The sequence below is a fragment of the Puma concolor genome, chromosome C2, assembly GCF_028749965.1.
Source record: "Puma concolor isolate L17-30 chromosome C2, mPumCon1.1.hap2, whole genome shotgun sequence".
NCBI lineage: Eukaryota > Metazoa > Chordata > Mammalia > Carnivora > Felidae > Puma > Puma concolor.
The window spans coordinates 38,814,286-38,839,239 of NC_141675.1; the positions used below are offsets into that span (position 1 = coordinate 38,814,286).

The 24,954-nt window shown below is 39.2% G+C and overlaps 1 protein-coding gene across 15 annotated transcripts in view; it reads right to left on the bottom strand.

Annotated features, from left to right (window-relative positions):
• Positions 1 to 24,954, bottom strand: part of SLC9A9 (solute carrier family 9 member A9) — a 743,317-nt gene that overhangs the window by 217,760 nt on the left and 500,603 nt on the right. For all 15 annotated transcript variants that reach the window (XR_015240025.1, XM_086674475.1, XM_086674481.1 and 12 more), the window contains one exon: positions 7,473 to 7,626. Coding sequence is in view for 14 of the 15 variants with exons in the window: in XM_086674475.1 (XP_086530601.1) it covers positions 7,473 to 7,626 (154 nt within the window). In the remaining variant the exon portion in view is untranslated. The remainder of the gene's footprint in view (positions 1 to 7,472; positions 7,627 to 24,954) is intronic.

Below are 24,954 nucleotides of genomic sequence, written 5' to 3' on the forward strand. Positions count from 1 at the left end.
AACCGCTACTGTCATCACCACCACTGCTGCTTCAGAATTGCTTGGCATTGGGGTGAAACAGAATGAAATAAACAACAAAAACAAACCCATGGGATTTCCCCCATTCTTCTGACCCACAGGGGTTCCTTCTCTGTTCCTTGTGCCCAGAAAAGAGCATTTCTCTTGCAGTTCTTCTTCCTTGTTGCATAATTCTGGTCTTTGTACTGCTTTTGAGTCTAGGTCAAGATATTCCAGAGAAGAAAAAAAAATAGGAAATTCACTGCTGGTTTGATAGTACATACTCTGAATTCTGTTTGCCTTCCTCAATCTGTCTGCTACTATTTACTTTTAAGAGCCCTTAGATAACTGCTACATGCATTCTGTTCAGGGCTTTTAGTACATTTAGTGAAAGACACATGAGGGAGTAAATATTATTACTCAATCTTGACCAGAACTGGGACCCCCTCCACAGACTTTTGAATAGCAAGATTCATCTATTAAATTTAAAATCACTTTTTTTCAGACTTACTTAAAGTAAGATAACTTTATTGGATCATACTTTATGATAACAGGCTAATAAATTCTTTCCAATAGAGCAGAATGTTCATTGTTTGGTAAACTTAATAAATAGGTGAAGTTTATTGATACTGATGTTCTCAAGAGCATTTGGAAAAGATAAACAAGCACATGTCTAATGGAGGATAGCTGGCAGTGTGACGATAAAGCTGTTATCTCTGGAAGCAGGAAGATTCTATACACAGAAAGAAAGCATATTAAAGAACCCAGATGATGGGGCGCCTGGGTGGCTCAGTTGGTTAAGCATCTGACTTTGGCTCAGGGCATGATCTCATGGTTTGTGGGTTTGAGCCCCACCTCAGGCTTTGTGCTGACAACTCAGAGCCTGGAGCCTTCTTTGGATTCTGTGTCTCCCTCTCTCTCTGACTCTCCCCACTCATGCTCTGTCTCTCTCTCTCTCAAAAATAAATGAACATTAAAAAATTTTAAAAAATTATAAAGAACCCCGACAGCATTGAAAGCAAATTTAGGAGCTTCTAGTTCATATACTTGTTAGAAACCTAGGATATTTTTAGATCAACAACAATAGGTTGTGACTGTTATCCAATATCTTTAATAGAATATGTCAAACTAGATTGATTTGAGCAATAAATATCTGGAGTTGTGGAACAGTTTTTAGAAGAAACTACAGAAAATAGAACATAATTTTAAATGGGGGTTAAGGGTCATAAATATAAAGTATAAGTCTACATTCAAATGAGTAAATTGGTTTTCCATGTTTCACGATGGAAGGTATTTCTGAGGTCTGTCAATTGATACAAATTAATATAAAATATTTAAGTTAGTAAAAAATCAATGTAAAATAATAAATTTTATACAAATTGATAAGACAGTACAAATTAAGTATCAGGTAAGATTGTAAGCAAAGCTTATGTTAAGAAGAAAATAGAAGCATGCTCTAGAAATAAACTTTCTGAGCTGTTGGATAATGGTAATTATTTTTGTGAGCATTTTTCTTTATCATTTTGAATGCATAAATAGGAGCTGCCTACAAAATTGATTAATCTAGTTACTACTTAAAATGAACTAAGGTCCTGGGGTGCCTGGGTGGCTCAGTCAATTAAGCATCCATCTTCGGCCCAGGTCATGATCTCAGTTTGTGAGTTCGAGCCCCGTGTTCTCTATGCTGACAGCTGGGAGACTAGAGCCTGCTTTGGATTCTGTGTCTCCCTCTCTCTCTGCCCCTTCCCTGGTTGCACTCTGTGTCACTCTCACAAAAATAAGTAAACATTAAAATTTTTTTTTAAAAAATGAACTAAGTTCTCCAGAGACTATTTTTTTTGTTTCCCATGTAAACTATGCTTTCACAAATACAATTAATTAATAATATTTATATGTATGTATGTGTGTGTATACATATGCCACAAGCAGTAAAAGAATGTTTGGATAGTAAAAGGCTCATAGTTGGTCATGTGGGTATTGCTATAGGAACATTTGTTGAGCACTTACTGTGTGCCCTAAATTCTTTATACCTGCATCATTTAATCCTTATAACAATCCACAGAGGTAGGTATTCTTATTCCACTTTTACAGATAAAATTGAGGCATAGAGAGGCTGACTCTATTGCTCAGAATCCCACAGCTAGTAAGAGAAGGAGGCAAGGTTGGTACCCACACTGTCTTATCTCCAGTTTATGTGAACTGACTTACTAAATTAGTATACTAGTGAGGCAAATTGGTAAACATGCATGAGACTTTGGATACTAGAAAGGAAACCCAACAGAACACAACTAGGTACTGAGGAGACTTAATTATCTGAATTCCTCCATTATATTATATGGACATTTTCTTAACTCAGTAATAAAGAACGTCTGTGAGCAGGTGTATTTAACTCTGTTATTGTTTAAAATTTAAAAAATGCTCCTAAGGACAGTTCTCTCATTATATCTGTGTGTATTCCTTTGATAGTTGTTATTAAAAATTTTATAGTTAGTGGGTATAAATGATAAAGAAAGCATTCTAGCATGGCATAAAATGGGATGGGTCATAAACCAAAAATATAAGTTAAAATTTTAACAAAAATAATAATAGTGGAGACATTGTGCTGTTATTTACTCTGCAAGGGACACAGGTTAGTGTGTTAATTTTTTGTGTGATATGTGGAAGAGGCTGACAAAAGGCTGACTTGGGATCCTGGATGGGGTTGGGAGATAGGTGACAAATTCCTACAATTCCAAATTCCTATAGTTGAGGAAGACAAGCTTCCTCACTTGGCTACTTTGGACCAGGGTTTAACCTTGTTTACCTTTAACTGTTCTAGGTCAAAGAGAAAATCTGCACCAAGAAATTTCTGTGCTGCATAAGCAAGTCAACACACTCATGATGGATGAAGATTTCCTGTGTTTGTTTTTAACAGGCCTGTCTTGGTTATAAAAGCACATCTCTTTTTCCCCAGAGGACCTGTTAATCAAGGCAGATTGCAGGCATCAGGAATAAGCTAATTTATTTAGGGCCAGAGAAGAATATGCTACTTGAGCATACAGGCCTTGGGCTTAGGCTGCCTGGCCTGGCGTCTGGCTCTGCGACCCAACAGCCCAACCCTAGGCCAGTTTGCCAGGACTTACTCACCCTCGGAGGTAGCTACTATTATTATCCCATTTTATACAACAAAAACTGAGCCACAGGGAGGTTATATGACTTGCATTTTGTTAAATAGTATCTGGCATAGATTAAGTACTCAATAAAAGCTGACTATTATTGTTTGGAATGTTAGCAGCCAATATCTGGAAGCTGTAGAAATCACCTTGCTGAGGGCACTTTCTAATGCTGTCTGGAATACAAGTTCTGTATTGCTCTGGTGTGTAAAGCTTTCTGTACTGTGGTTGAGATATTTGGAAGCATTTCTATATGGGGGGAGCCCAGGAAAGGTTTGCACTGGGGTATAGGTTCCATTATCATGTGCTTTGTTAGTGCCATACCCTAAACCTAGGATGGGGCTACCAACCCAAAACAGTTACTACTGCCAGAGAGTTCTGCCCTGTTGGTCTCCGAGGTTTTATTTGTAAGCTACATGTGTGGTCATTTGGTGGATAATCCTGTTTACTGGCTTCTGTAGGGCAAAGCCTGATACGTTTGATCTCTTTTGTTTCCTGGCTAACAGCAAAGCTAATCCTTGGAGTCTGAGGGTTGGGTTTTCTTCACCACCAATATTAATGTATTCTGCAAAAAGGAGGAGATCTGGATTCTAGTCAAGAAACCATTCTTCTTTCTTTTACATGGAAACCTCCAAAATAATCCTGCAGGAGTCTATTCTTTTTCTTTAGAATTTTGAGAAACAAAGTTCTGTGATTTATTTCAAATACTGCATTAAGAATATTTTATTGTTTTTTAACGGAAAATAAAATAGCTTTAGGACAAGAAGTTTGAATGTGCTTAAGACAAGACTTTATGAAGAATTTGTTTCATATATAAAGATCATTCTGAATTTCTCTAAGCACAGGATCCTTGCTGTTTCGAAGTCATTTCCATCAAAGTGCAATTCATATTAATACTATCAATTGTTACCTGATATAAAACATTTTATCTGCATCCTACTGTGGTAGTTTGAGGCTAAATGGAAAATTTTATAGGGGTAAAAACTAACTCAAGTACATACCTAATAATTTAAAAGAAAAGATGTAGAATTAAAGGAAATCAAGAGAGAAAGGTAATGTGAAGTGTATAAATACATTATATACCAAATGAGGATGTCTGAGTGTATTCAATATCACATTTGCATTCCTGCTTCTTGGGCTTTCCATTCTTGTCATTTTATCAAAGCTCCAATTTACTTACATTCTGGTATTTTATGGAAAAAGTCTGACACGAAAGTTGGTTAATGAGACGTTGCTCTGTAAACAAGCAAAGCTTTGAAAAATACAGTCTAAATAATGGACCACTATCATTTAAAAGCTATGATGGAACTGAAGATTTCTTTGATAACATTGTAAATCATGACAGGGAAGTGAAGCGTATGATGATGGTATCACTAACACATGACTGAACCAAATCTATGTTATACTTGTGTGTCCATTTGTACACGCATTAACTTATGTTCCTATTCTTTAATGTTTATTCTATTATATTCTATTTCCCTCCCACTAATCAATGCACTGTGACTCTTCCTTCTCAAGTTAGCCCCGGCCTTCCTCCAGTACAGGTGTAAAGAGTTTAAACTGAAGGCTTAGGTGTGCCTGGCCCTGGGCAACCCCAGTCAAATCTGGCAATATTTATTATCAGCCTCATCTTCACTTGGGGTTAGGAAGTCTAAACCAGTGGTTCTCAAGATGTGACCTTGGAACCAGCAGCATTAGCATTGCCTAGAATATGGTAAAATGCAAATTCTTAGGCCCTGGTCCAGACATATTAGGTCAGAAATCTGGGGGTTAATGAGTCCTCTGGGTGATTCTGATACTCACCCAAGTTTGAGAGTCTCATCTTGGTCTTGTTGTATCCTGTCCCTGGGTTGACTTCCTGGGTAGTCACATATGTATGAATTTCGGTTTTCCTTCATTGATTTCCTCATGACTGCATCTCTGATCTCTCTGGCTGGATTTCTGCCAATTCCAGATTTAACAGTCTAGTTCCCAGCTGAGATTTCCACCTTTCCTATTATACTGAAGCCCTGCCAGTTTCTTTCCCTAAATACATCACAGCCCTCCCTAGAACCCTCTCCACCTGGCCGGTGGCCAAATCTGGCCTTGAATTGGGCCGTTTGGAGCTAATTCCCTCTGGGGCTTCTCCATGATCTGACCACATGCTGTGCCCCCCAGCAGGCCATAATAATGCTGGCTTAAGCTGACCTCCAGACCCCTCACCTGTGGATGCTATGGTTGACATCAGGATCCTTCCTTATGAGGCTCTGTTGTATATAACCTCGGTAACCATTCTAACCTGCCTAAAGACCCATTATTAAACTCCCCTCTCCCTGATGTTCTGGATATCAAGAGAGTGCATAAGCTATGACATCTATTCAAATCAATGGATACCTTTGGAAAACACTATAGGAGAGTTAGGTAAACACTTTAGGGATAAAACATGCTCCTGATTTAGGGATGATTTCTTCAGGGTAAAGAAAGACAACATTAGAAAATAAGTTACATTTGAATTACTTTAGGAAAATGTTGATATCACTACTTCATGTTCTAATTATTCTAATTTACCTGATGGGGTAGTTAATACTTTTATCTTGTGGAGATTAGTATCCTCTAACTTTTCTTTTCCAAGCCCTAATATTTCCATGCCTGGATCCACTTACTTAAATTTATTTTCTAGAAACCTGAACACACCACTATCTTGCTAACAGTTCACAGGGGACCCAGTGCTGTAGAGTTTAATGCAGTATGTGTGCTCATCCATAGGAGCCTACAGGTAGCTACTACTGTGAAGGAAATTGCAGGTCACATTTATATGCCTAGAAAATAATTCAACAAGCATTTCAAAACACTCTCCATTCACCTTTGGTCAAAGCCCTTTTATGTGTTTAGCAATAGTCACAGTACTTACTTCAAGAAGTTTTTTATTTCCTTGAATTTGTTTTAATGCATGGCCACTTGGCCCAGTTTAAGCCTAAGCTCTCTTGTACTAAAACTCTGAGTCCTGTTTCTGCTTCCTCTTTGTCAAATGGATAGAAAATTATCAGTAAGTGCCTAACAAAAGGTAATTTACATTGTGGTTATATTCATTTAATGTTTCATGTAGCAATTATTTATTTAATACTGTATTGGTGTTAGAATAAGAATCTTTGAAAGAATCTTCTTGGAAGTCATTTGATAGTCAGATGGATCTTTTCCTATTAGATGTGACTGTATGGAATTGCCTTATAGAGACTGGGTAAGGACCAGGGAGGGGTTGCATGATCATCAAGATATACAGCATCGAGAAATAAAATGTGATTTACCTAAAGCACTGTTACATCCTGGGATATGACAGGATATAACAGAACCTAGGTCAAAAATATACTTAAATAAAGACAATAACATTTTAAAATAGATTTATCATTTTTACAATTGGCACAAGCTATTCATTTTAATCAAATTTCAACCTTGTCTACTATACCAGAGCCCTGTCAGCTCCCTAAATACATCACAGCCCTGCCTTTAACCAACCCTCGCCTCATGGTGGCCAAGTCTGGCCTGGAATCAGTTGTAGTTAATTCCCTCTGGGTCATCTCCATGATCTGACAACCCCATGCTGTGCCACCCAGGAGGCCATAATGATGCTGGGCCTAAGCTGACCTCCAGACTCCTCACCTATCAATGGATGCCACTATCTACTATCAACAAATCAGTGGATGCCACTACCCATCCACTGTCTATATACTTTAGGTTTATAGCGATCTTCTTCCAGGCACTTCTTGGAGGGTCTGTGACTGAAGCTTCATTGCCTTTTCCTTTGAGAAACCATCTAATTTGTGTCTACATAGGATCCCTCTGACTAAACATATGGTTCACTAATCAAATATATTTAAGTATTTCCTGTGTCCCCAATTCTATCCTAAGTGCTTTGAAGAATTAAAAACAAAACAAATATACTTTCTCCTTGGTATTACAGTTTTTCTGTATAAATCCTATTGAATTGTGAATATCTTGAGAACAAGACCTGTGTATTTCTCATTTTTGTACTCTAGAGAATACTACATTGTCTTCAATAAATACTGCTGAATGGAAGAATTCATAGATAAATAAATTCCTTTCTAGAGACAGACTGTAAGCAGACATCACCCTCAGAATTCTAGGACTCTTAGAAAAGTCAGTTCAGTTGGTAATAGGTCTAGGAGAGGACAGACTGTTTCACCTTGTGAATGAAAGTCAACTTTACCCTAGGGAAAGTTAACATACAGACCTGCCATTGTACTCCTGACCAAATCAGCAAAACCACAAATGAGACAGTGAAGCCGTGCCTCGTAGTGACATCCTTTGCTGAATGGAGCCACTCACCTGATCTGAAGCCAAGTCAGCATGGGGGTTGTTCCTCCTCCAAATACCCAGACTGTGAAGAACACAAGGAGCAGCGTGGTGGTAAACATCATTTGTTTGGGCTGAGATTCTGTGTCCCGAATAGCTAAGGCAAATGCTATTGCTCCTCTCAAACCTTACGGGAGGAACCAAGAAAGCATAAGAGAAAATGAACATCTGCATGAAACTCATTCTCATTTTTCTAAATTTATCTTTTTGATTTTCTAACAAACACAATTACTTTTTTAAATTAAACTTTTTGAGATAACTATAGATTCACATGCTGTCCTGAGAATAGACGCTTATCGTGTGCTTTCTCCCACTTTCTCCCCAATGAAAACATCTTGCTAAACAAGTACAATATCACAACCAGAATTTTGATGTTGATTCGGGTCAAGATAAGGCACATTCCCAGCACACTAACATCCCTCATGTTGCCCTTTTATAATCACATCTACTTCCCTCCCACACACTCCCTCCTTAACTTCTGGCAACCAGTAATCAAATCTCCATTTCTATAACTTTGCCATTTCAAGAATCAAATGGAATCATGAAGTGTGTAGTTTTTTTGGAATTGGCCTTTTTCACTCAGAATAATTCTCTGGATATTCCTCCAGGTTTCTGAACATATCAGAAGTTTGTTCCTTTTTATTGTTGAGTAGTATTCCATGGTATGGATGTGCCATAGTTTGTTTAGTCATCTATCTGGTGAAGGACATCTGGGCTGTTTCCAGTTTTATGGTTATTCCAAAAAAGGCTGCTGTATATATAACATAAGTGTTCATTGCTCTGAGGTAAATGCCCAGGAGTGTAATCACTGACTGCATAGTTTTAAAAGAAATTACTAAAATGCTTGCCAGAATGGCTACATACCATTTATATTCCCACCAGAAATATATAGGTCATGCAGTTTCTCTGCATCCTAACCAGCATTTAATGTTGTCACCATTTTTTAACTTTAGTCATTCTAATAGGTGAGTGGTAGTAGCTTTACTGAGTTTATAATTTGCAGTTTTCTTCTTTAAAAATTATTTATTTATTTTTTTAGAGGGTACAAGTGGGGGACAGGCAGAGAGAGGGGGACAGGGGATCTGAAGTGAGCTCTGTGCTGACATGCTGACAGCAGTGAGACTGCTGTGGGGCTTGAAGCAGTGAGGCTGATGTGGGGCTTGAACTCACGAACGGCGAGATCATGATCTGAGCTGAAGTAGGATGCTCAACCGACTGAGCCACCCAGGTGCCCCAATAATTTGCATTTTGCTAATAACTAATGGTGTTGAATATTTTTTAATGTGCCTAGTTGTTATCTTTATACCCTCTCAGATGAAATGGCTCTTCATGTCTTTATCTCATTTTCTAATTGAGTTGTTGGATTTTTGATTGTTGAGTTTTGAGAGTTCTTTATATATTCCAGTTTTTAAAAAAAAGTTCTTTTAATGTTTATTTTTGAGAGAGAGACAGAATGCAAGTGAGGGAGGGGCAGAGAGAGAGGGAGACACAGAATCTGAAGCAGGTTCCAGGCTTTGAGCTATCCCCACAGAGCCTGACTCAGGGCTTGAACCCACGAACCGCAAGATCGTGACCTGAGCTGAAGTTGGCCACTTAACCCACTGAGCCACTCAGGTGCCCCTATATATTCTAGATACTATCCTTTGTTGGGTGTATATTTTGCAAATCTTTCCTCCCACTTTGTAGCTTTTTACTGATTAAGTCTAATCTGTAGATTTTCCTTTTAGGAATCATGTGTTTGGAGTCAAGTCTAAGACTTCTTTGCTTAGCTCTAGGTCCCAAAGATTTTTCCTTATGTTTTTAAAATTTGTTTGCAAAAGTTGTATAGCTTTACATATTACACGTAAGTCCATGATCATTTGAACCAATTTTTGTATAAGGTATGAAATTTAGGTTGAGGTTTTATTATTATTATTATTTTTTGCCTGTGAATGTTTAATTTTTTCATTGAATTGCTTTTGCAATTTTGTTAAAAATCAGTTGGGTATTTTGTGTGGATCAATTCCTGGATTCTCTATTCTGTCCCATTTATCTCTGTATCTTTCCATTATCTAATAGCACTCCAACTTGATTACTGTAAATATATAGTAGGCCTTAATATTGGGTATAATGATTCTTATATTTTGTTTCTGCAACTGTTTTAACTATTCTAAGTTTTTTGCTTTTCCATAAAGTTTTAGAATAATATTGCCTATATCTACAAAAAAATCTTTCTGGGCACAATTACTTTTAAAAAATCAAATGTGTGAGATAATAAGAAAAACCAAGCCTATGGACCACTGAAATTAATAAATAATTAAAAACTGTTTAAGAATTACGTTAGCCTGAGTACATACTATTATACTGTCTATAATCTAAACAACCTAATAAACCTGCTTTTTCTTGTTTTTTTCTTCTTTAATAATAATAAGTGAATTTTTATGAATCCACATTAAACATATTTCCAAGAGGTATGTTAAAATTTCAAATCGGAGTGTGATGATACAAGTAGAAACAGAGATGGAGGCTTTGAAAAAGAAGTAAAAGCACACATAGTAAAGTAAAAAAGTTAAAATGGAAGATCTCTCTTGGGTAACACAAGACTTGTGAGACATTTATGGGCCTTGTTATATCAAGTAACAGGTCAAATAAACATTTATAAGGACAACAAGAATAAGTCTAACAGGTAGGGATTTGGCTGTTTTTATACGAAGGTTTGAATCACATACATAAGATTTCAATGGTCTATTTATTATAACATTTACTGCATCTAAATTTCCAAATTTTTATTCATACATTAAAAGAATTTTAGAAGTTAGATGCAGTGGGGGTGCCTGGGTGGCTCAGGTGGTTAAGTGTCTGACTCAGGTTTTGGCTTAGGTAATGATCAAACAGTTCATGAGTTTGAGTCCTGCATTGGGCTCTGTGCTGACAGCATGGAGTCTGCTTGAGATTCTCTTTCCCTTTCTCTATATTCCTCCTCTGTTCACGCTGTCCCTGTGTCTCTCAAAATAAATAAATAAACTTAAAAAAAAAAAGAAAAAGAAACTGGACACAGGATAGAATGAAGAAAACTATAGCCTGGTTTATATCCCTGGCTTTCCAACTTAGATATGATGTTCCTTTCTTATCTCCACACCACGAATACACAAGAGACAAGTGGCATAACATAAGATTCAGAGGGTTAGGCTAGAGAGACTTAACATATTTTGCCTGAAACAAGGAAACCTCAAAAGAGAGAGGAACATGTACTCCGATTATAAAATACCTTCAAGGAACAAAATGTAATGGAGGAAGGAAATTATTCTAAATTTCCATGTAGACAAGGAAATTGCCTGAAGATAAGGGTGATAACATTTGAAGTAGATATTAATATAAAAAATTCTTATACATCAGAAATTCTGAACACTTGAGATGCCTGTACTTGAGAAGAAAAGTCCTCCATTAGAGATGTTCCTGCACTCAGACCCAGCTGGGAACAAAAGAGTAGGGATATTAATAACCCTTAATACTGGGGAATATTTTCATAATGTCCTCTCCAGGAAATACAAATGGTGTCATTAGGGAACAAAAACTAAAAGAAACTCTTGCAACAGACTTCTGTATCAGAGGAGAGAATTTATAGGTCAAGGTAAAGCTCCTCACAGTGTTTAATCACAGTACAAGATTAGAGATAGAAAGTAATCTTTTCATTTTCTCTTCTCTTCAAGCTCGCATTGCTAGAAACAAAGCAGCATTTCCCCAATTAGGTGGTGAGAATTAGAAATATTAAGTGATGACACTTTAAGTATTTCTTATTTTACTGAATATGTGTGTGTGTGTTTCAACTTTGAATTTTTGTGAGAAAGAAGAGAGTAAAGACTGGAATAACAGAAAAAAGTTGTTACATCATGCTTATTGTAAACTCTTTCAAGTTAGATACCAAGGGCAAGAAAGTATACAATCATTTCTTTTCCTAAATATGTTTAATAATGTGTTATGTTAAACTAGTGTAACTATGCTCTTAAATCTAAATTATCTATACACGAGCAGTTCTTGGTTTAAAACTATACTCAAAAGATAGCTGTTATCTGACTTCATAAGAGACATATCCTTTATATAAAACTTTCTATTTACAGGAGATTCAGTGTAAAGATCTTTGAAGAAATAAAAAAAGGAAAAGTTCAGCCACTGCCTTTTACTTCTGGCAGGTTTGAGATACATTGCTAAAAGAGCCAAACTCCAAAATGTTGACAAGAGGATGCTTTCTCCATGTGATGATCATCTGACAAACCACAGAAACAGGATATTTTTAGACAGGGGATCATCTGTCTGTAGCCCTGGTCAAATGTGCCACATATGGCACATGCCACTTGTGAGACAGCCTGGCACCATGGGAAGCGTGGAACTGAGACAGGTGAGGTTATAAGTGGACAAAGGTAGGCTATTTTAGAACTCCAGATAAAAACTAGTGCCTATATTCCACTCATCCTTTATGATTCTGAAGTTACTTATCACACATTTTCAGCCTAGACTATTGCCAAACCAATGGCCATTCATTGCTTCATTCAATATACATGTGTCTTAGTTTGCCATAACAAAATACCAGATGGGCTGCCGTAGCAAAATACCATGGACTGTGTAGCTGCAATAGCAGAAATTTATTTTTCACAGTTCTGGAGGTGGGGATGGCCAAGATCAGGGTGCCAGCATGGTGGATTCTGGCGAGAGTTCTCTTCCTGGCTTTCAGAAGGCTACCTTCTTGTGCAAAAGCAAGCTCTGTATTGTGTCTCTTCTTATAAGGGCAGTAATGCCATCACAGGAGCCCCACCCTCATAACATCATCTAAACCTAATTATCTCCCACAAACTCCATCCCCAAATACCATCATGTTGGATTAGGACTTCAACATACGAATTTGAGGGGACACAATTCAGTCCATTTGCTTTGTGGAGATTCTGTGTACACCTATCCTATCTACTTACCATGGATTTGGGAAACAGAGGGCTTTAGGATTGAAATAAATTACTTCACCTATCAGCAAAATACTAGAAATGAAAAATTAATTTTGACTTAGGAGTTTCTTTTAGCAAAACACTATTTCTAAAGAATATGTCCACTTTGCTTGGAAACTCAGAAAATCCAGAATTCATTGTCAAAACTTGTGTTTTGTTTTGTTTTATGGGTACACTGACCCTTTGGACTTACCTTTCTTTTTCTCTTTGCTTTCATCAACTAATGGAAATGATTCTATACCTTTGGGGGTTGATAGACTATACTATACATTTTAGATGGGTTTACTTTTCAGATATATGACATATTTCACATACTCGGTTGGAAAGTTAGCCTCATTTTGGGGAATAGAAGAATTACCTGCAATTAAATGTGGTTTCATTTAAAATTGGCCTCTAAGGGATTCTTATGTTAATTATATTGATGTTCTATTCATAACAATAGAAGATTATTGAACTAAGGAAAGCTTCCTAGCAAGGACCCCTGCTGCAGAAAATATGCAGCTTCCTGTTTATCTTTAAAGAGCAAAACTGAAACTTAATCTGCTATAAATTTGCAAATGCGTTCTGAATGGTTGAAGGTCAGATACAGCTACATTTAAATCACAGGAATATAAGTACTCCCTAAGGCACTTTTACTAAAGGTACAAAACAACAGTCAAAAACTAAATTACTGAGCATTCACTATGTGCTATACATTACCCAAGACACAGTGGGTATATGCAATAGTGAGGAAGTTGGGGCTCCTCTCTTGCAGGGCCCATGATCCTTCAAATATGACTCTCTTAACAGGTAAATGGAGATAAGGTACATTAGAGGTGTAAAGTGTATATTTGCATGTATAGTCTGATGAAGAAAAAGATAAGATTTCTAAACCTCATGAGGGTCCAAATCAAAACCATTGTCAACAGATATGTAATGTTTAAAGAGCTATAATCAATGGTGGGACACAAGAAGTCTTTGCATACATGGTTTTCTATACCTGAGTCATTTTCTCCCATCCAAATTCTCTCCACTTCTTTCTTTTTATAACTGTCACCTAGACTTCACCTAATTCCAACTAATCTTCAGAGCTCAAATGAGCCACTAATTTCTCTATGAAGCCTCCTCAGAGGTCTGGGCCTGGGTTGGACTAATTTATGTGCCTAGTACAACCTGTGCTTCCCTTATCAGGGGACTTACGACATTACATTGCAATTGGCTAGTTGTTGTTTATCCACAACACTTATAGCAATGCCAAGCACATAATAGGTGCTCAATAAATATTGATCAATGAATGCATGAATGTTCTGTTTTTGATTCCAGATTACATATAGAAAAACAATTGATACCTTCTAGTTTAATGAAATGGTTGAGTAATTGTTTCTGCAAGTTCAGCTTCTGCCCTTTTATTATTTATTGAGACTCTTAAAACCTTATATTGAGAATCAAGAGACCTGGGATCTGTTCTCAGGCCTGCTCCTAATACGTTGTTTGGTCATAGGCAGGTTGCGTTATTGGGATCTGTATTGTCTCATATCTAAATGGAGGTTTTAAGATGAAACTTATGGTCTTTAAGTAGTAGTACCCATCAGAATCAGCTTGGAACTTAAAAATATATGTAGCTATTGATGCTAGTGTCCTGACTCTAGAGATTTGGATTCAGTGGAGAATGGGTTACATGATATCTCAGGCTTCTCTCACTTCTCACTGTACCACCTAGGTCCAAGGCCCATTACCTTAGACCCTTACTATGGGGCTGGCCAACACTCTGGTACCTTGGCCTCACAGCCTCCATCCTCTCCTCTTTCCAGACTATATTCCTCTGAACAGTTTCTTTAAAACCTAGCTTTATCAGGTTCTGATCAGACCCAGCAACCGTAAGTGGCTTCCCACAGCCCACAGAAACCTTTGAATCAGAACCTTACCCCACTTTTCCCTCCTCTTCTCCTAGTGAGAATTTTCATACCAACAAGATGCTCTTCATCTCTTCCCATAAACAGTTGCTGTCCTTACCTCTGTGCCATGCCCCCACTGTCAATCCCTTTCACTTTTTTCTGCATATATTCTACCCCATGAAATTTCCCCAGAATACTCCAGTCCACATTGTTCTCTCTTTCCTAGAAATCCTTAGAAATCCTCTCTCTTTCTTAGAAATAAAACATATTGTCATGCCACTTGTATTAGTAAATGATATTCTGAAATGAATCAGTGGTTTAATTTGTCATTTACTCTCAACTCTTAATCTTTTAAAGGCTGGAATTACATCTTCCTTATGCTCACAGTACTCAAAACATGAAACTCAGTATATACTTATAAATTGAATAACTGTGTTTAGGGTGGTTAGGAAAGCCACTCTGGCTGGGTGATTTTTGAGCAGAGACTGTAATAGAATGAGGAGGAAAAAAAAATAGAATGAGGAGAGATCATGTGGGTATCTGGGAAAAAAAGCATTCCATGCTACTGGAACAATAGATGCAAAGTCCTTGGGGTAAGGTTATGTCTGGTATGTTCAAGTAGCAGCAAAGGGACTGGCATGGCTGGAATGGAATGAATGTGGCAGGGGGTAGGGAGTGGAAAGAGATAATGCCAAAGAGGTAACAGAGCCAGATCATTCTGGGCTCTTGAATAGCAAGGTTTTTGAAATTTTTATTTTCTTAGAATTTATTTTATTTATTTTGAGAGAGAAAGAGGGAGTGTGAGCAGGGGAGGGGCAGAGAGAGTAAGGGAGAGAGAGAATCCCAAGCAAGCTCTGTGCTGCCAGAGCAGATACCAATTGCAGGGATGGATTCCACAAACTGTGAGATCATGACATGGGCTGAAGTCAAAAGTCTGACACTTAACTGACTGCGACACCCAGCACACTGACTGAATTTTTTTTTTTTTTTTTTTTTGAGATGGAAAATTTCAGGAAGGTTTATGGCAGGGTAATGATATGATCTATTCTACTTAAAAGCATCACTCTGGCCCTGCTATCAAAAACTGATATTGGGGCACCTGGGTGGCTCAGTTGGTTGAGCGTTCAACTTCACCCCAGGTCATGTTCCTGTGCTTCGTGGGTTTAAGTCCCGTGTTGGGCTCTGTGCTGACAGCTTGGAGCCTGGAGCCTGATTCAGATTCTGTGTCTCCCTCTCTCTCTGCCCCTGCACTGCTTGCACTCTGTCTCTCTGTTTCTCCCAAATAAATAAACATTAAAAAAAAAAACAAACTGATATCAAGACTGGAGGTAGGAGGTCAGTCAGGAGGCTGCTGTATTAGTCTGGGTAAGAAATGAAAGAGAATCAGACTAGAGTGGAAGCATGGCAGATGCCGGACTAATTCAAAGGTTGACAATATTTGCTGATGGGCTGGATGAAGGGTATGAGAAGAAGACAGAACTCCAAGAACTTAAGGCCTGAGCCACTAGAAGAATTGGGGAAAACTGTGGGAAATGCATGTTGGTTTAGGAGGGATATCAAGGATACTGATCTGGCTATTTGAAATCCAAGATGCCTGTTGGTCATCCAAATGAAGACACTGAGTGGGTAGTTGGATCTAAGAGTCTGGAGTTCAAAGGAGAGGTTAGTCTTTTTACTGGGGAGAGTGGGAAGATGGGAGGGAAGTTTGGAGCTTGAAAAGTGTAGGAAGATACAGTTTATTTTAAACCAAGTCTGTTCTTGCCTCAAGGCCTTTGTACTTGCTGCTCCTCCTGCCTCCACCTCCTCCCAGACTGCCCCTTGGCTGTTCTTCCTCATCTCAGTCCTCAGAAACGCTGCTCTGACCATGCCATCCAAGTATCCTCCACTTTCACCCAGGTCTTCTTTGCCTGTCTTTTATTGCACTTACCAACATCTGAAATAAATTATCATGCTTATTTTTCAGTCTTTCAGATCTGTGTCCCTTCACAAGAAAGCAAGCATGGTGAAAGCATATCTAGTGCTACTGGATGAATCCATGAATGAATGGAGGAGGGAAAGGTCATATTTGCATTTGGAACACGCTGGAACCCAAAAGAAAATGAGCAGTAGATGGACACAGAAATCGACCCATCCCTTAAAAGAAAGATCTCTAAGATGAGTTATTTTGCTGATTTTCTTTCCATTTGGGATATAATCAATTGCGATCCTTTTTTCCCTTTCATTTAGAGTACTGTTAGGGGGTTGATTTCAAAGATTTTACACTTTCTTATCATTAATCTGATAAATCAAACCCTGCAGTGGACCTACAATTGAATTATGTATTGCTTTTATCCTTGTGGAAGTCCCATGACCTTGCAAAGGGTAAGTAACCACTTTCAGCAAAAATGTCAGTCTGGTTTCAAAATACATTTTCCAGGATAGTACAACCTTGCTACACAGTTCCATTTTCAGTTCAACATCATTTTATCACATGGAAGCGATACCAACAGATTGTTTCAGTGGAAAAGCCTTCCACTGAATTCAAAATAAATGGAGTTTTTTTTTAAACTAAATCTGTATTAGACAAGCAGAACTTTCTTTCCTTCATCTCTCTTCCTGAACTTGAATCATTTAAACTTAAGGTCACTGAGAAGGAATGCAACATAACTTTGGTATATTTTTGCATAAAATGAAGTTTGTTTTTGGATGCCTTGAGCAGCCAGGAAGGGTACTGTAAATAGGATTAGCTCTGTCACGGCTCTGAGTCAACATGCATAGATGCCTCTGGCTTTGGAAGTTTATTTTTATGTAAGTAAGGTGGATGTGGTAGTAAACTGTGGAATAATCCTTGCCACTAGCTGAAATCTTCAACTGAGTTTCAAAAGAAAGGCTAACAGATCAGAAGAAAGCCAATATTTGGTAAGTAGTACCCAACTTATGGCCAGGTTGCATTTCAAAAGTCAACTTATAAGTTTTCTGTTCAAACAAGTGGTTCTCAACTTCGGTGATTTTTGTCCCCTCAGGGAATATTTGGCAATGTCTGGAGACATTCGTGATTGTCTACAACTAGGGGGCAGAGGACACTACTGTTAATCTTGTAGGTAGAGACCAGGGGTACTGCTTAACATCCTATAGTGTACAAGGCAGCCCCCACAGAAAAGAATGATCTGGCCCCAAATGTCAATAGTTTGCTGGGGTTGAGAAATCCTAGTGTAGACACTGGATTGCTTTTTCCCATAGGAGCAATGTTATAAATGGTGATAATGTTCCTACTGTGGAGGGCTATTTTGGCAAAGATGGCTATTTAACCTATTCTTATCCTTCATGGTATGCTGCTGTAACTGCATAAATCACATTTCCTAGCATCTCTTGCAGCTAGGTATAGACAGATGGGAGGTTCTTACAGTGAAACAAGAGCAAAAGTGACAGATGTCACTACCGGGCCAAGGCTTCTATGAAGTGGATGTTCCTACTCCAGTCTCTCTTTTCTCTTCCATTGGCCAGTTATAAATCACAGGGAGTCCCTGTAGCAGTGATTCCCACACTTTAGCTACATCAGAATCACCTGGAAGACTTGTTCAACCTCAGATTGCTGACATTCAGCCCCAGAGTATCTAATTCTGTGGGTCTATGGTGGGGCCCAAGAATGTATATTTCAAATAAGTTCCCAGGTGGTGTTGATACTGCTGGTCCAGGGACCACGCTTTTAGAATTCTTGACTTAGGTAATTATGATGTTACAATATGGAAAGAGCCTGGTGATGTTTGAGTCACCATCTAGAGGAGAGGCATCATTTTCCCTGCTTCCATGTCAATATCAACCCTGGCCTGTAACACGAACCAGAGAGGATTTACTACTATGGTTCAACAAGTGAATTTTGAGAGTCTCTGAATTCCAGCAGCTTAGCTTATCCTAAAGCTCTCTACCTTAACTCTCTCTTTCTCCTACATGTCCCTGTAGCATCACAGAATACTTTTTCAACAGGTGAGAAAATAGGGGCTAGGAGTGGCCAAGGTTACATAATAAATGTTTGGCTGGTTATCAATCTGTTTCATCCCCCCTTTTGAATATTTAACTCACAACAAAGATAAAAGAATCATGGTTATCTTAAATTTGAGTTTTAAGGAAAAATGCAAAAAAGAAAATTTTCTTCCCCTCTCCTAAGCAGATCAATCTGAGGCAACATTTTAAAATAGCTATTTTCCCTTTTGCTCCTCCTCCCCTTCTGCACGACTTCTTACTCTCTTTCTTTCTCTTTCTCCTATTCTCAGCATCAGTCTCCCCTAATCCAGAATGACCCATTTTAGACTCTCCTGTCAAAACCCCCATTTCCTTTTGCAGCCAAAATTAGCTTCCTGCCAGGAAAAAAAAAAAAAAAAACAATTGAAAACAATAAGAAGGAAGAAATCTGTTGAGGAAGGATAGCACACAATCCTCCTGAATGGCATGCATTTAAAAATACTTGTTAACATGCATACTTTCACGTTTACTTGTGGAATTTAAAAAACAGCTTCAGGAAAGTCCAGTGACACTTTTCAGACACTAAGGGAAGTGGGTGGTGAGTGGGATGAAGATCCTATAAAGGGAGGGCAAGGCTGTCATTCACAGGCAGGGCACCTGCCTTGGTGTCTGTTTCTTTCCTCATGTGGAACCATGGGTTTCTAAAGTAGTTCCTGGTGCTTTAGGAAGAAAGATTTCTAGGCAAAAGCAGAGGAAGACTGGGCAGTGGGCCTGAGACCCAGCCCTAGTCACAGAGGTTTGGTCTATCTGTGAAAGACTTGGTTGCCCAAATAGCATTTGAATCCTTCTAATATATCAGAGCTAACGCTAAAAATTCCTAAATTACTTAATGGCTCTATGGACATTTAGCACCGGCATTATTGAAAGTAACTGTTTCTTTCTCATTTGTGCATATAACTTGAGTCAATCTTAAGTGACTTCTTTCAAACTCTATCCATAGAACCTGAGGGCAGAATTAGAGGGATTGGTGCTTGCCACAGACAGACATACTTTTTGAACTCAGTTCATGTGTGTTGATAGTTTTCTAAGGTTATGTCTACATTATAACCAAACAAGCAAGCAGTTAGTAAGCAAATTCAGGCAGAAAATGGGGGAAAATAAAGTAGATTATTTGTTTGCCTCAATGGACAGGTTAATTTGGTTAAAATTATCAGATATTGGTGATATTTCTGAATTCTGGACATCCTGAAAAACTGAAACGTACACAGAAATTTCCTGAATTAAATGACAAAATTATTTCTTTTTCTGTATCCTAGAATCTTATCCTTGAAACAGGGAGAGGTGACAGGCACTCTGGATTGTCTCCTTTCATCACTCAGTGGTTTCAGGGGCTGGCATGCTCCTGTTGGCTGCACTCTCTCACTAGATAGGATGACTGGGTTACCTACAAGATCTTGCCTCTTTCGCACACTCAATAAATGTCTAAGTAGACTGTGACATTATGCATGGGTCAGTTTGTCCCAGGGTGGGCTACACCACATTTTTCTCATAGAAACTGGTACATGGAGTTATAGCATTTTGACTTATGTATTTAGTGCCAGGAGTGAGTCACTGCTAGAAAGAAAGGCAGAATGTCAACAACTGTCCTTAAATGAAGGGAAGGAAGGAAAGAGGAGTCCTTGTCTTCCATGAGTGTGTCACTAACACTTCACACTGGCCTGAGATGGTATCTCTGGCAGCAATATGATAGCCAAGCCTATTTTCTGGAATGAAAACCTCAGTCTCTGATAGGAGGTTTTCCAGAGAGCAGTTGTGAGTTTATATGAATCATGTCTCTGTAAAGCACTAATGGCTGTCTCATCTGTGGTAGTTAAAGAAAGTGATAGAAACTCCCACCCGTTGAGTATTTCCTAGGTGGCAGTTCCATGCCAGGCATTTTAAATATATTTTCTAGTTCTATTTTCAACATTGAACATCTAAGGTAAGTATTATTATCCTATTTTACAGCCAAGGGAGTCAAAATTTGGAGAGGGTTAATCATATAGCTCTGTGTGGCTGAGCCCGCTTGAAAGCCTGAGCTCAGTGCACTTCACCAAAACAGCAGTTTATATTCAGAAAATATTGTGGTGTGCCAAATGGCAGAATCTAATTTGTTGCTTAAAAATTCAAGAGCTGTTAATTTTTATTATAAACTTATTTTGGAGCTAAGTGAAGAATGATAACGTTTTGACCTAATAATAGGAGAAAACAACTCTATGGGGCTGGCCACAGGTCTAAACTAGTTCTCAGATGTTCTGAATTTATCATAACCAAAATAAACGTTTCTCAGCCTTTGAAGCTATGAGGATTTAATGGCATCTGAAATTTATATGGGCCTACTATATCTGTCTACTCTGTCACAGCAATGGTCCTCATGGTTATTTCTTATTCAAGGTGACTTTTTCTGTGACTGCTTGATACACCAGTTAAAACACTTTTCATGTCTCATTTCCTGCATAAACTGGTTAATTCTGTCCCATTTGAAGACCTCAGAAGACCTATGTCAGTTGTCTACTTTGCTCACTAATGCCTACCCCAGGCCACAGTGAGAGATGAGGGCTCAGTGGAAGTTCATCTCCTCTAATGAAGAAAAAGTTCTGAGCCTATGCTGCAGATAGTTAGTTCCCATACACTGGTAAGGGAGAAATAGTGGCCTAATTAATTGCACAAGAAATGGCCAGGGAAGGAAGGATATATAGCATGGGACAGTGAGAGAACACTGGACTCTGAGTGAGGGGACTGCAAAGAGGTAGGCCTGGCAAGGAATGCTTGACCACATCCAGTCTGTCTCTCTGGAATTAGGAAGAAGGGAAGAGGCAAGGTAAGAAAGAGCCTGTTGCTTAGATGGCTCAGACTCTCAAATAATCCTTGTATATACATTTAAAGAAATCTTTTCCCAAGCTGAAGTTAGAGTCAGCCTGATCTTGATTCAAATCACCTGGCTCATGTAAGTCTCAGGGTTTTTAATGAGATCTTAGTTTTTTTATTTTGTTTTATTTTTCATTTAAAACAATTCTCTTTAAAAAATGTTTATTTTTGAGAGAGAGATAGAGCATGAGCAGGGGAAGGGCACAGAGAGAGGGAGACACAGAATCAGAAGCGGGCTCCAGGCTCTGAGCTGTTGGCACAGAGCCTGATGTGGGGCTTGAACTCATGAACTGCAAGATCATGACGTGAGCCAAAGTCGGACTCTCAACTAGCTGAGCCACCCAGGTGCCCTGAAAGATCTTAGTTTTTTAATGGAAAAACAAACACATCCCTCCAACATAAAGCAGGCAAAGATTTGAAAAATACTCTCAGATCCAAATGGTACTTTTGTGAAATATTAACAATGTTTACTGTTATCAACACTCAGTGAAGGGTGAAAATATTTTCTTTCATTTAAAAAACGAAACGTTTTAGTTGTTGATCTCTTTCCTTAAAATTATCGTTGCTTGGCTCCTACCTGTGGAACCAGGTAAGCTTGGTCTGAGAGGTTCCTATGGACCAATTCTGGAATTAGGAGTTCCTAAGGCTGACAGAACAGGAATGGATAGTCCTTAAGTGGTCATTTTAGTGTAATGTACAATTTTAGTTGGGTAGAACATGTTGTAGGTTGTTCATTTATTTGCTTATTTATCTACCAATTATTTGTGGAGGGGTACTCCGTTTCATCTAATGTGCTGAGTGCTGATGTGGGTTTATAAACCTTCTAGCATAGAAGGGATTGCAAACAGGCAAGCAAAAATTCATGGTAGAATGTGAAGGGTACCAGGAGAGGAAAAGTATTGGGTGCTCTGGAAACAGATGAGAGGGACCAACCCAGATGGAGTTATTGAGGCTTCCTATGGCAAGTGACGTCTAAGTCAAAATCTGAAGAAAAAAAGAAATTAGTTGAATAAAAGAGTGAAGGTGCGTGGGTATGGCAAGGGTTTTGAGCAGAGGGAAAGCCTGAGTGAGTAGGGGGAAAGACTTCATCAAGCTCAAGGAAGTGGAAGAAACTCAGTAACTGGGTAAACATTGTTAATGCTGATCAGACGGCAAAAGGAAGAACAAGAAGACTGGTATCTAGGAGGGTCTAAGGCAAAACATAATAAGGTAGAAGGAATAGATCAAAGAAAGAGGTTCAGAACAGAAAACCATGAATTGTGATTATGTTCTGGGATGTGCTACTCAAACTTTCACATGCACATGACCTACCTGGAGATCTTATTAGAAGGCAGGTTTGGCCTCAGTATTTCTAAGGAACTCTCTAGTGATGTTAACGCTGGTCTGAGGAGTGCACTTTTGGTTATCAAGGATCAAGAACATGGGAGTGTCCCTTTACATGGTGGCTGTTAATTGTCGTGAGGCAGTCCTGGTAGCTTAATGGAGTTCCATTAGCTCGGGTAGTAACAGACACAGATTCTTATTCCTAAGCATTGCTGAGACAATGACTTTTGCTCTTTACTTTCATGAATTCCTCTTGTTTTCTTCCTGGCTGCGGTTGATATGTCAGCTGGGTAAGGCCACTTCTGAGTCAGTCTCAAATTGGCTCTGACCATGGCATGACTGACTAATGGCTCACCAAAATGACATGGGGAAAGGTGGTCTTCTCCACCTTGACAGTGGTTCTTAAGTTGTCCTTCTGTAGAATACTGCTGTTCTGTGAGCTGCTGGCCATAGTGTTCTCTAACACTTGAATAACAGTGGCGGTCTTTTTACCATTGAGGGGAAAAGATGAATGCTAATGGAAAAATTTTCTTAATTTAAGTTTTTCTTCCATGACTTTCTCTTAATCCTTTGATGCTGGCAGCCATTCGGAGGCTAATAAAGAGTGCTGGTGGACAACCAAATGAGCAACAACAACATTAAGCAGCAGAGCCTGGGGACGCTAGTGCTGCTCTCTTCATGGCAGTATGAGCTTATGGATGAGGTTTTGTATTATATCGGTACACTCTGGCCACACTGTCCTGGTTAAAACTCTTCCTAGTTTATGCAGTAACGCACATCAGGGTTCCAATGTCTCTCCCAAGAGGAGCAGAAATGGACAAACTGGAGAAGCATGTTCTCTGACATGGTGTCAGGCTCCTTCGCCCTGCTCAGGCACTTCCAGGCCTCCCTCCCGTTCAGATGAGCACAGCGGCTCTGCACAGAGGCTCTGCAGCCCAGCAGGCCACAGTCTCCAAGTCAGTGGTTTCAGGAGGGCTGCCAGGGCTCACTTGGGCTTGGCATTTCCCCTCCTTCCAGCAACTCCCGGCTCTTATTTAGTTTTAAATTAAATAAAAATTGTAGCACATGGATTTGAATTAAAACAAGAGGCCTGATCTTTGTAATATGCACCACATCAATAGGAAAGCTAATTTGTGCGAAGCACATCTCCTCCTTTAATTTAAACCACAGAACTCTGCCTCTTTGGTTTCAAGGGAACTGAGAGCTGGGGTGGGGCAGCTCACTCCTGGCATTAACTAGGGCTGTGCTCCAGGGCACCAGGAACAGTTTCAGGAGAGCTTAGTGTTCCTCTTAAGCCCTTTGTGCTGGGTGTCACACGATACACCAAAGCAGTTCCGAACTCCTGGCCTTGAATTTAAAGAAGGCCTTAAAAATGTCTCAGGGTAAACTTCCTCCGATTGACTCTAAACTGCAACCTAGCTACCAGAAAGAGAATTTGCATCACTGAAAGCTTTCCAAGGCAGAGAGACCACTACTGAACTTGAGGCTATTCCTCATTTTCAGGTTCCAAGTCTTTGTGTGTGTAGATTACTAGTCTGTGCCAGGTGAGGAATTCAATCTGGGTTCTGACAGTTGCTTCACTCAGTTTCACTGGCTGTAGTGGCAAAAGGTGGAGGCTGGGGTGGAGACGGCAGTAGCACTGTCACCCATGAACAATGTGAGCTTTACTCAAAAACACTGCAATCTACTCGGCACCAAGCCCTTGTTTCAATGCTCACCACAGGCCCCACTCACTGCCAGGAGATGGGTGATAAATAGCGGGATCCCTTTGTAAACTTTCACCTCCAGGGGAAATTTATATATCTGGGGCACCCTCTTTAAGAAAAATAATACAAAAAAAATCTTTTACCAACTTTATATACCATCAGACATACTTCTAGGGCCCCTCCAGGATCTTGGAAGGGACCCCTGTGAATGAGGAAGCCTGAGGCATAAGCTTCTTTGGCTTTACAAGTGAATCCACTTCTGTTAGGCAGGCATTGCCAGCTATCCTCCTGCCCAGTGCTAAAAGGGTATGCAGAGGGTGAGGGTAAAGATGATAGAAGAGGATTTATTAGATGATAGGTGTAATCGATTAAGACAAAGTTCTTGTTCTGATCTGACTGGGTTTTGAATATATTTTAAGTTTATTTATTTATTTGGAGACAGAGAGCATGAGCAGGGGTAGGGGCAGAGAGAGAGAGAGTAAGAGAGAGAGAATCCCAAGCAGGCTCTGCGCCATCAGCACAGAGCTCGATATGGGACTTGAACTCACAACCTGTGAGATCATGACCTGAGGCAAAATCAAGAGTCGGATACTTAATTGACTGAGCCACCCAGGTGCCCCTTGACTGAGTTTTGAACCACCTGAGATGCACTGTCTTAGTGAACCAAATTTAGTCCACACAAAGCCAAGCTCTCTCTAGGCTGCAAGTCTCTTAAGGGCAGGGTCCATATCTC